The sequence below is a fragment of the Hyalella azteca genome, unplaced genomic scaffold (assembly GCF_000764305.2).
Source record: "Hyalella azteca isolate HAZT.00-mixed unplaced genomic scaffold, Hazt_2.0.2 contig5912, whole genome shotgun sequence".
NCBI lineage: Eukaryota > Metazoa > Arthropoda > Malacostraca > Amphipoda > Hyalellidae > Hyalella > Hyalella azteca.
In genome coordinates, this window is record NW_025936089.1 from 1 (window position 1) to 11,804 (window position 11,804).

General features: G+C 38.9%; 1 protein-coding gene across 1 annotated transcript; it reads left to right on the forward strand.

Moving 5' to 3' along the window:
- The first annotated feature begins 1,436 nt into the window (after nucleotides 1-1,436).
- Nucleotides 1,437-11,306, forward strand: LOC108670203 (beta-alanine transporter). Its single transcript, XM_047880682.1, has 13 exons — nucleotides 1,437-1,651; nucleotides 2,151-2,266; nucleotides 2,550-2,682; nucleotides 3,640-3,794; nucleotides 5,520-5,736; nucleotides 6,406-6,458; nucleotides 6,653-6,693; nucleotides 7,313-7,464; nucleotides 7,946-8,160; nucleotides 9,546-9,724; nucleotides 10,543-10,634; nucleotides 10,688-10,777; nucleotides 11,036-11,306. The coding sequence occupies exons 1-13, from the start codon at nucleotides 1,440-1,442 to the stop codon at nucleotides 11,118-11,120; spliced, it is 1,740 nt and encodes a 579-aa protein (XP_047736638.1). The 5' UTR covers nucleotides 1,437-1,439; the 3' UTR covers nucleotides 11,121-11,306.
- Nucleotides 11,307-11,804: the final 498 nt, after the last annotated feature.

Genomic DNA, 11,804 nt, shown 5'->3' on the forward strand with positions numbered 1-11,804 from the left:
TAATTGTTTTGCAACATGAATCTTTCATTCCATTTTAATGCTTCAATGGCTGATCATGTTTTCATAGTTCAATCTTATTGATGTCGTGCTATTTTCTTAGATATATTTATTTCAATGTTGTTATTTTACCTCCAACATCGCAGGGCTCAGAGATGCTGGTGCTGCCGCTGATGATCATGGGGGGCCTGCTGGTGCTGGGGGGTCTCTTCTCCCTACTGCTGCCTGAGACGCTGCACCAGGTGTGATGTGATGAGTGTGATGTAATGGCTGTGATGCCATTAATGGGTGTGATGTAATGTGTGTGATGTCATTAACGTAATGGGTGCGATGTCGGTCAGGCGGCTGATCTGCAGCATGAATTGAAAAGGTTTCAGCTTTCTCTTTATTTCATGTCGCTCAGTTTCGATTGTTTGATTATTATTCCAGGATGAATTACTGTATGCCGGAAGGAAATAAGGAGAGGCTTCGAACATTTTCATTATCATAGAGTAACTCGAATTGACTATTGAAAATGGTGAGCAAAAATAGTGAGAGGTGAAAGCAGTGCATTGTATCAGTCAAATATTTGAACATATATTAAGAAATTATGTGCATTCATTCCGCTCAACATATTTTGAAATTTAGAAGGTACAAAAAGATTTCTAAATTTAATTATTAATATAGGCATAATTATTATAGTCATAATAGGCTTTATTTAGCCATGAGTAAGAACTTTTTCCTGGCTAGCCTGTAGGCAAGTATGATCCTGTCTCTTACGCTTATATGCATAAAAAAATTAATTAGTCATTGTCCAAATAGCAACACACTTCTTACCTGAAGCTTGAGCAGAGAGCAGACGTAGTACTTGCCGTTCACTGGCACAAACTGGGTCTGGATGACCTACCTACAAAAGGGCAAAAAGTGCATCGCTGGTTATTAAGATCAGTTGTAAAGTATCGCTAATTTCTGCGATATGGCGCGTGCACACTCAATATAGGCATTGATCTTGAGTTGCGAAGGCGAAATGCTACCAGTTTATGGAATTTTTGCAAACGGAAAGGCATATCACAAGCCTTTATAATATGATATATTAAAATTTAATAATATCTGGTGTATGCGTTGTAGCTTGGTCCATGCTTGGCCATGTCGCCGATTCTTGAAATCGCAGAATTTTCACAGTAGCTGGCAGTGGCCATTGAACCTCATATCACTACTTCAATTTCAGTAACCTCAAGTAGTTGGCTGCCGACAACATCTCCTCAATAAAAACAGAAAGGCACGATTTACGCAATTCAGTATTAGACACTATTAAGCAATGACAAAAAAAAATATATAATATAATGTTCGATTCGCTAAAAATAGAAGCAAATGCATTTCCCGAACATTAATCGAGTTAGTATAAACATAAAATCCAGCCATTAATCACGGGTTTTGTCGCCTGTTTCATAAAAAAAGACGCTATGGATTTCGACGAGGAGCTTAAGAAGGTGGGCGAGTGGGGCGCCTATCAGCGGCTAATCCTGTACAGTTTCCTGCTACCCGCGACTCTGCCGTGCGCCTTCCATGCCTACAACCAACTCTTCATGGCGTCCACTCCGCCTCACTGGTGCAAGGTGCCCGAACTTGAACGCCTGGCGCCTTATCTTAGCCCAGAGGCGCGAAGAAACTTGAGGTACGCAATAATTATTAATAATTTTCGTTACAAATCTTTAAGTCTTCCATTTCGGATAACACAGAAAGAGTGTAATTGTATTTTTTCTGCAAAATTGGATGAAAAGTTTCGGAGAAAATAGGCGAAAAGTTTGAATAGCCGAAAATTTGAGCGAGATTAGACGTATTTATGCAAATTATATCTAAGAATGGTGGTGTCTCTGGTGTATTCTTTGCTTAGGTCATGTTGGCCTGTAGCAGAATTCGACCAAAATTTTCACAGCTAGTTGCGGATTTCGAACCCCTAAACTCGCTGCTTCAATCTTAGTTTTCTTGACCACTCTGATTCAACTGAGAATAAGAAACAATAATTTTGCAGCGAAGAATGCCCAATCCTGAATAAACTTTGAGTGGTGGATGTTCTTCACAAAACTATATGCCAGAAGTGGAATAGTTAAATGCAGACAAACGTATTTGCATATTAAAAGGAATTTTCATAAGCGTGGTTATTTTTGTTGCAGCATTCCGTACGACAACACCAGAAAACGTTACAGCAGCTGCCAGATGTACGACTACAACTACACCGAGCGTCTCACTTCACTTGGAATAATCAACTCGTCTACCGCTCCCCCTATCGGTGGGAATACTAAGTTAATTTCTATACAGTGTTTTAAGTGTTATAAAACATTACCTCAGATTCGTATTGTTTTAACTTCCTATTCACGTTTTCACTCATTTTACTTGATATAAATATCATTTTAGGTCTTATTGACGAAACCAAACTTAGAAAATAGAAGCAGCATGGACGGACCTAGCCTTTTTTCATAATATTGTTCGACAACAAACAATAATATCAAGAATCCTATTAACTAAAAATGTAAAAATAACTCTTTATATGTCACCTTATTGGTCACGTATAGGTGAAGGTAGTGACACCGTAGCCCCGGTGGTGCCATGTGGGGAGGGTGGTTGGCACTACCAGCTACCTGCCAACTCTACCAGCGTCGTGGCTCTGGTAGGTGGTACTTGTATCATTGTTTGGTCAAAGTCCCAGTAATTTTTCTCAGCGTTTACATGCGCTGCCAATATCGTATTTCGCTGAAGCAAGTACACACAAGAACGAAATAATAAGAAAAAAACCATCATTGCAAAAAATAGAACAAGAATCACCTTACCAAGCTGCTTTGTATGGCACAACCCGCAGGGGGGTGGCCACGCGTCCTGTTGCATCGCAATGGCGGCAAAAGGATCTCGTGTTTCGCTCTTTCCTGTTTGCTGACCATTTGTATCTGTTGTGTCAATTGTGTGGAAATTGTGTTGGTGNTGAGGTATATCCGGATAGGATAGGATATTGTATTGAGTGATAGGGGATATACGTTCACAATAAAGAGGAATATTTTATGAGAATAATCAAAGACATAGGCAATCTTTAGCTTATTTATCTGAAAAGATAGGCGACAAATTTTTAATAATATCAATCGGTTAAATGGGTTAAAAATCAGAATTGGATATAATATGCTTTCTTTCACAAAGAAGACAATGAAGTTTACGCTAAATTACTTCGGCTGAGTAGACACCCTATTTTCTACATCTACCTGACCGTCTTTTTTCACAGGCTAGGTAGATAGGCACTCGTCATTCTACATCTACCTGACCGTCCTACTCACAGGTTAGGTAGACACCCGTCCTTCTACATCTACCTAACCGTCCTACTCATAGGCTAGGTAGACACCCGTCCTTCTACATCTACCTGACCGTCCTTTTTTCACAGGCTAGGTAGATAGGCACTCGTCCTTCTACATCTACCTGACCGTCCTACTCACAGGCTAGGTAGACACCCATCCTTCTACATCTACCTGACCGTCCTACTCACAGGCTAGGTAGACACCCGTCCTTCTACATCTACCTGACCGTCCTACTCACAGGTTAGGTAGACACCCGTCCTTCTACATCTACCTGACCATCCTACTCATTCATTCTTCCACATCTACCTGACCATTCTACTCACAGGCTAGGTAGACACCCGTCCTTCTACATCTACCTAACGGTGCTGGTAGTGTTCGGGACAGCCACGGCGTTCGCCCCGACGTTCGAGGTGTGGCTGATGTGTCGCGTGGGGGCGGGCTTTGCTGTACCTGCGATCTTGTCAACACCTTTTGTTCTCGGTGAGCTCAGTAAAATATTTAAATTATTAAATTTGTGATTGCATGGATTATTACATGGTTACACATATTATTACATAATGCGATACATGATTAAATATATTATTGCATAATTTGAATGATTGATTGATTAATTTTTATTCACAAAGGAGCTCTAGTTACAATTCAAAAGAAAAAAGAAAAACATTTATAAAATAATAGCTAGAGACATCCAAGTGAATGCCCACAAGCAGATAAGCTTCGCAGGCAACATATATGATTACGTATATCACTACATAATTAGATATATGATTACATTGATCATTATATAATTGGATATATGATCACATATATTATTACATAATTACATAATTAGACATGTAACAAATGTGGAATGCACACTTTGCATTCAAAATTTTTTAGTTTGCCTGAAGAATTTTGTCTTTACGCCATAATTACATAAGTTGATACAAAATTATATACATGTTTAAACACACAATTTCATGAATGAAAACATTACTAAATAATTGAATTTCATAATCTAACTAAAATTTCTTCCAAAATTTCGGAATTTTGTGACGTATTTATAGTTAAACTCGAAATTTTCGAAATTTCTACAAGCTATTCATCAGTCAGCAGACGTCTCAATGGCTGCAGCGAATAGATGGATTAAATAGAATGTATTCATTTGGCTTATTCATGTAATGTTTTGATTAATTCATAAATATTTATGTGTAATATTCAAACAGATTTGCGTGTTATTTTGTTTATTTCCGATTCCGGGATTTTAGTAGCTTATCATAATTTATTGCGATTATTATTTTTATATTATAATAGCACACATATTATTAAAAATAATTTAAATTCTTTAATATACTTGTGTTCCGACAGCCATCGAGCTCGTGGGGACACAATGCACTATTTGACCATGTTAGTTTTTCATTATTTATTTGTAGATTATGTTATTTATTTGTGCATATTGACGTGCTATTTCTTCTGTTTATAGGTATCACTTATTTATTTGCCTAGGGTTAAGGTATAAATTGGCTATATTTATGGTCCATTTATTCTATTACTACTCACTTTACGGCAGGTGGTAGCAGTTATTTATTTGGCCATATTTATGGTCTATTTATTCTATCACTACTCACTTTACGGCATGTGGTATCAGTTATTTATTTGGCCATATTTATTGTCTCTTTATTCTATTACTACTCACTTTACGGCATGTTGTAGCAATTATTTATTTAGCTATATTTATGGCCTTTTTATGGCCTCTTTATTCTATTACTACTCACTCTACGGCAGGGATCGAGCTAGTCGGGCCTCACCAGAGGACATACACTTCGGTGATGCTGAACGTGAATTTATGGTCCATTTATTCTATTACTACTCACTTTACGGCAGGTGGTAGCAGTTATTTATTTGGCCATATTTATGGTATATTTATTCTATTACTACTCACTTTATACGGCAGGTGGTAGCAGTTATTTATTTGGCCATATTTATTGTCTCTTTATTCTATCACTACTCATTTTACGGCAGGTGGTATCAGTTATTTATTTAGCTATATTTATGGTCTCTTTATTCTATTACTACTCACTTTACGGCAGGTGGTAGCAGTTATTTATTTGGCCATATTTATGGTCTATTTATTCTATTACTACTCACTTTACGGCAGGTGGTATCAGTAATTTATTTGACCATATATATGGCCTCTTTATTCTATTACTACTCACTCTACGGCAGGGATCGAGCTAGTCGGGCCTCACCAGAGGACATACACTTCGGTGATGCTGAACGTGGCCTACTCGTGTGGCCTGATCCTGCTTGCGGTTGTGGCCTACCTCGTCAGGGACTGGCAGAGCCTCTGCCTCGTCACCACTCTGCCCTTCATCGTCTTCTTCTTCGCATTCAAGTCTCACATTTTGCTCTCTTACTACTTTACATTGTCACTATATTTTAAGTTCTAACTCTATTTAGCTCACCACTCTTTTGGCTCACTAATTTTTGCTGCCTTTTTATCCTCTTATCTTATGCTACCTATCTTTTTGCTATCTTTTAATATCTTATATTTCTATTCTCTTATGTTTTTCATCTTTCAACTTTTCTTCTGGTATTTTGGTGACTTTTAAGTGACCTATCATATTTATTTCTTGGCCTTAGTCGTCATCTTCTAAACTTTTCTCGTCTCCCTTTCGGCCTTTTTAATTTATTTTGGCTTCCAGAAGAATTTTTTTGTTTGTATGTATAATTCTGCTCAGCTGTACTTAATTTCCTGAACAAATCGGATAGAAGTGCTTCTGTATTGAAAAGACCTCAACCTGTGAGCGTAATTTCCCTTTGCCTGTAAATTCCTCCTACACCCTAGGTATATCCCTCACCCTCCTAGCTACGTGGATGAATCTATCCCTTAATTCTTTACAGACGGAAACTTTGTGTACGTAGAATGCCACTCTGAAAATTTGAGCAGGCGGCAGCACTATCATGAATAGTTTCGAATTGGTAACTCAATCAACCAATCATTGATAGATTTTCAAGCTAATCCCACCAATCACAGATAAAAATTTGGCCTTTCGATCGCAAATCACCCCCATCCTCATCTTCCGCACTTTTGTCAAATTCCCCACATTAGCAAGCAAAATTTATTGGCAAATTACTCCTCTGTCAATTTCCTCCTCTTGTCAAGTCACTCTTAACCCTCCACTGCCGAATGTCGCTCTCACAGAAAATAACTTTCAACCTAAATTATGAACAAACTATTGAGTGTAGAACCCTGAGGACGTTTGTACGCAACAGAGAACATTTTAAAGTTGTCGTACGTGGCGGCAAANTCCTGACTTCCTGCAAGAGGCGCAGGTGAGCCTCCTGACTTCTTGCAGCAGGCGCAGGTGAGCCTCCTGACTTCCTGCAACAGGCGCAGGTGAGCCTCCTGACTTCTTGCAGCAGGCGCGGGTGAGCCTCCTGACTTCTTGCAGCAGGCGCGGGTGAGCCTCCTGACTTCTTGCAACAGACGTTGCTCTAACAAATTTGTATGCGGGCCGACTGCAGCAGACGCCGCGTAGGACTCTGGAAGCACGTCAATCAGCCGCTCATGTCCGCCTCGGCCGGGCTTGAAGTTTAGTCCCTAAGACGCTGGCAAGCTTGGCATGACTCGGTTTTGGCCAATCTTGTCATACTGTCAGGACTTATTTGTCATACTTTTAATCCACACACTTGTCTTACTCATACTCTCAGGACACTATTTAAACAGAAAAGAGATTCAGACCAGAAATTATTTCGATTGGGTGGCCTGCAGACATAGAATAACTTTAAGCTGAATGTTACGACTCCTGGGCAGAAGCCCGGGCGTTACTCTAATTTTGCTAGGGATGGCGAGTCTCCTGGCATCCTGCAGTAGGCGCAGGAATTCAAGAAGAATTTCTTCAGTCAAACAGATTTCGTATTTGATGGCCGTTGTAATAATTGTCATGGAACTTTATTTTATACAACTTTGATCACCAATCTACCGTCGTCTGCAGCCTGTGCCTGAATTCCTGCAGGAGCGAGCCTGCCTCTTGCAGCAGACGGACGAGTGCCCGTCCTCTGTGGACGCTAAGCCCCCCGCGGAAGACGAGGGGCGCCGGTACGGCGTTTTGGACCTTTTCAGGACCCCCAACCTGGCACGCAAAACTGTCATCATCACCTTCATTTGGTGCGAAAATAATTTCTCTCATTTTCATCTGTTCCAAAAATAAAATATTTTCAGATCGCAACCTTCACCTAGTTACAAATTAATATTTATTTGTGCTATTGCCGTCATCTGGTGCGAGAATAAGTATATTTCATCATCACCTTCATCTGATACATGAATAATGTTTTTTTTATCACCTTCATTTGGTAACATAACGAGAATTTACGTAATAGCACATACGATTTCCAACGTAATTGCACTATGTAGCATCATCGCGATAATACGATTATTCTTGTAAATTTTGGGTTCTCGAACCGAACTCCCTCCTTCCTGGAGTTCAGGTTCACGAACCCAAATTCTCCCTGATGTTTAGGTTCACGAACAAACCTCCTTTTCCTGACGTTTAGGCTCGCGAACCGAAGACTCTTCGCCTTCTCGATATTTAGGTTCACGAACCTAACACCCTTTTTCCCAGACGTTTAGGTTAACGAACCGAACTCCAGTTCACGAACACGTCGGTGTACGTGGGGCTGTCTTACTACGCCCCCGCCCTCGGGGGTGACCCGTACCTGAACTTCCTGCTGGCTGGGCTGTCGGAGCTGCCGACGTACCTCTTCTTGTGGCCCAGCATGGAGTTCTGGGGGCGCCGCTGGACTCTCTGTACCTCCATGATCATCGGCGGCGCCGCCTGCATCGCCACCGTCTGCGTGCAGGAAGGTAGGCTAGGGGGATGAAGGGTTGGAGGGATGAAGGGTTGGAGGGATGAAGGGTTGGAGGGATGAAGGGTTGGAGGGATAAAGACTCGGAGGAATGAAGGCTCGGGGATGGAGGAAGGTTGGGCTTGTAGCTATTCGTTTACACTAATTTTATATTTTTCATATGTTTCGACTAGAATTTAGATTTAATTATGAAATTTTTTCCTTAAGTAAAGACGTAATCATCATTAATTCAATTCCTATCATCGGAAGGGTTTTTAGCGCATTTTCTCATTTATGGAAAAATGCACTATTGTGCTCGCCATGTCCGTCTGTCTGTCCGTCCGTCAGTCCGTCTGTCCGTCCGTCCGTGATCTCAAGTTTTCGTCGACGAGAAAATGCGCTCTCTGTCACTCACTGCAGTGAGTACTGCGTTATATATATTTTTATATTTTTAGCATTAATGTGCCATGATATCATACGAACATACTTTAATAATTGGAACATAAATTTATTGCCAGCCAAAATGTATAAATGTGACGCGTCGTTGAAGCGAAACGAATTTGCGACATTCGGAATGCCGCACTCTTTTTACTCCTATTCCAAAATATAAATTTGTAATAACTCAGATAAGTAAATAAAGTGTTAACAAATCGTATATTTCAGACGCGAGGCCAAAGCTGGTGTTATACTTACAGAATCCCTTAATATATTTAATCTATTTATCTGTATTCCTGAGAATATACCATGTGGTTTGTCATTATACTACCAATATAAACTTATAATCAATATAATATATAAACAATATTCTACCAATAAAGTGTAAGCAAAACGTTCATTCTGGACGCAAGCGCTGTCCTTAGATAAACAAGTTATCTGTTTACTGATATTCTAGAGCAAATAAGTGGTTTATAATACCAAATACATTGCAAATAATTCCACTACTAAAATTAGCAAAGTGTCAGCAAAACGTGCGTTTCAGACGCTGGGCTGACGCTAGCACTGTCCTCAAATAAATCTGTTCATTGATATTTCAGAGAACAAAAGTGTATTTCCAATCAACTACAATCCTAAAATAAGCAAAATGTCAGCAAAACGTGCGTTTCAGGCGCTGGGCTGACGCTAGCGCTTTCGTTAGATAAACCAATTATCTGTTTATTGATATTCTAGAGCAAATAAGTCGTTTATAATAATATAATACCAAATACATTGCAATCAATTCCACTACTAAAATTAGCAAAATGTCAGCAAAACGTACGTTTCAAACGCTGGACTGACGCTAGCGCTGTCCTTAGATAAACCAGTTATCTATTTATTGATATTTCAGATAAAATAAGTGATTTATTATGCATTGCAATCAATTCCACTACCAAAATTAGCAAAATGTCAGCAAAACGTACGTTCCAGACGCTGGGCTGACGCTAGCACTGTACTGCGTTGGCAAGTTCGGGATCTCGTCTTCGTTCGTGGCGCTGCCGCTGCTGGCGTCAGAACTGTACCCGACGGTGGTGCGGGGAGTGGGGCTGTCAGTGTCAGCAGTCGCTGGCATGCTGGGGCCAATAGTTGTGCCTCTTATCAACCATCTCGTGCGTTATCAGTTAATAATATTTACTGATGAAGCTTATCACGCGTTATCAGTCTATGATAATAAATTATAAAGCTTGCTCGTGAGTTATCACTGAAAAATAAGAATTTTTAAAACTATCTAAAATTTTTAAAACTATCTTAAAACTATCGTAGGTCATGAACCGTTAAAATATTTTATACAATACCGTGGATCTTTCCTGAATGAAATTTATCTATTTATCCAGATAAATTTATCCAGAACGAAAATACCATAAATAGCAAATAGCAATACCCCTTGCTACTTATATTCCTATATTATTCTATATTTACAATAATATTTTGATAATATGAAAATATAATTTTACTGTAATCTTGTTTATGACTAACTGTTTATTTGTAAGGTTTGTGTTTACTGCGACAGTTAGACGGTTATTACAATTGTTGTATAATATATTGGTTAGTTTTAATGATATTTTCGGTTATATTAATTGTTTTGCAACATGAATCTTTCATTCCATTTTTAATGCTTCAATGGTTGATCATGTTTCCATAGTTCAATATTATTAATGTCGTGCTATTATCTTAGATATATATTTATCTCAATGTTCAGAAGAAGTTCAGATCTAGAAACACAAATACAATCAATTAGTAGAGTAAAATGTACTGTTAGGCTTTTAATGATGCCTAACAATGCCGCTATTAGCTCCGTTCCTCTCGAAATAGTAAATAGATAGGCCGTTTACTAGCGTTAATTTCATGTCTTATTTATTTATTCTCCGTTTTAAAACCTAACAGTACCTTTTATCTCAATGTTGTTATTTTACCTCTGACATCGCAGGGCTCAGAGATGCTGGTGCTGCCGCTGATGATCATGGGGGGCCTGCTGGTGCTGGGGGGCCTCTTCTCCCTACTGCTGCCTGAGACGCTGCAATTTTTCAACATTATAATTAATAATAATAATGATAATAACAATAATAATTTTGCCAGGTTCTGCCAAACACGCTGCAGGAGGGAGAGCAGTTCGGTCAGAACCTCTCAGCGAGCGACTACTGCAACTGCTGCCCAGCCCGCAGGTAAGTCTTTAGTAATTACCTGAACATGTAACTAATTACCTACGTGATTAATTAGGAAAGTAATTAGTTAAAAATTGCATGGAAGGAATTCTAGTGGGAAGAATTGTAAACTTGCACAGTTGAGAATAATAAAAGTGAACTTCTAACCTGCCAGATATTGCAGGAACTGGCCCAATCATGTTAATTTAACAATTATCACTATAGTCATTTGTACCATTATGATAATCATCAACTTTTTAATGATAGTCATCATTGCAGGTCCAATGGCAGAGTCTCCTCCACCGAACGCCAGTACGGGCAGTTGGCCACCGCAGCCACGCAGCGGCCGAAGAATGTTAATTAATATTCTTTTTCATTAATAGTGGGAATGATAATTATTAATATATTAATTAGTAATTAGAGGTAATGATTTTCCTTTCATATGAAGGCTAGAAACAGAAACTCATACCAGCATAAACACCGACAAGGGAAGGCGGGTCGAGATGATAAAATTGTTAAAAATTACACAGCAATTACACAGTAATTACACAGTAATAACACAGTAATTACACGGTAATTACACAGCAATTACACAGTAATAACACAGTAATTACACGGTAATTACACAGTAATTGCACGGTAATTACACAGTAATTACACAGTAATAACACAGCAATTACACAGTAATTACACAGTAATAACACAGCAATTACACAGTAATTACACAGTAATTACACAGTAATTGCACAATAATAACACAGCAATTACACAGTAATTACACAGCAATTACACAGCAATTACACAGTAATAACACAGCAATTACACAGTAATAACACAGCAATTACACAGTAATAACACAGCAATTACACAGTAATAACACAGTAATTACACGGTAATTACACAGTAATTGCACAATAAATACACGGTAATAATACAGTTTTTACACAATGTTCAGTAAAATTTTCCTCGTACGTTTAAGCGAGGGACTGAGCTTGCTGATGTTGAACTTAAGTTTTCTATGACAACCAAACAATGTTGTGAATTTCAA

Coding starts and splice junctions, on each gene's coding strand:
- LOC108670203 (XM_047880682.1), top strand. CDS start 1,440: ATGGATTTCGACGAGGAGCTTAAGAAGGTGGGCGAGTGGGGCGCCTAT. Junction 10,635..10,687: donor CTGCTGCCTGAGACGCTGCA/ATTTTTCAACAT, acceptor ATAATAATTTTG/CCAGGTTCTGCCAAACACGC. Junction 10,778..11,035: donor AACTGCTGCCCAGCCCGCAG/GTAAGTCTTTAG, acceptor TCATCATTGCAG/GTCCAATGGCAGAGTCTCCT.